At 36.6% G+C, this 369-nt stretch overlaps 1 protein-coding gene across 1 annotated transcript in view; it reads right to left on the bottom strand.

Annotated features, from left to right (window-relative positions):
- LOC119590719 (crossover junction endonuclease MUS81-like) overlaps positions 1-369 on the bottom strand; it is an 8,817-nt gene that overhangs the window by 6,247 nt on the left and 2,201 nt on the right. Inside the window, exon 3 of the mRNA XM_037939408.1 lies at positions 191-349. Coding sequence (XP_037795336.1) covers positions 191-349 — 159 coding nt within the window. The remainder of the gene's footprint in view (positions 1-190; positions 350-369) is intronic.

The raw sequence follows: 369 nt of genomic DNA, 5'->3' as shown, positions 1-369 counted from the left end.
CTTTTTTGGGTAAATTTGCAGAGCACTGCACTTCCTTTTCTTTGTGGCTGAATCATAACATTTCATGGATATAAACTTGATTACTAAAATATATTGTTTATTTCTGTTTATATGTTCCATACTAAACTTCCCTTCCTCTTTCTAGGAAGGAGATATTTGCCAATAGTAAAACTGTGATCATAAAACATACCTGGTGAACTTCGTCCCAATTAACGGGTCCATTCTCTTGTTGGTATTCTTCCAGACGCTGGTCAATCAACTGGCAGATCTTATCACCAAAGTGAGCTAGAACCTTGCAATCTTTCCCACTGTAGAGAGGAAGTGGGAATAGTTTTAAGGACTTCCTTGCCTGTTGATAAAAGAAAAAAA

Source organism: Penaeus monodon, chromosome 27 (assembly GCF_015228065.2).
Source record: "Penaeus monodon isolate SGIC_2016 chromosome 27, NSTDA_Pmon_1, whole genome shotgun sequence".
Lineage (NCBI taxonomy): Eukaryota > Metazoa > Arthropoda > Malacostraca > Decapoda > Penaeidae > Penaeus > Penaeus monodon.
The sequence above is the reverse complement of the archived record's forward strand: the minus strand, read 5'-3'. Positions and strand labels throughout refer to the sequence as shown.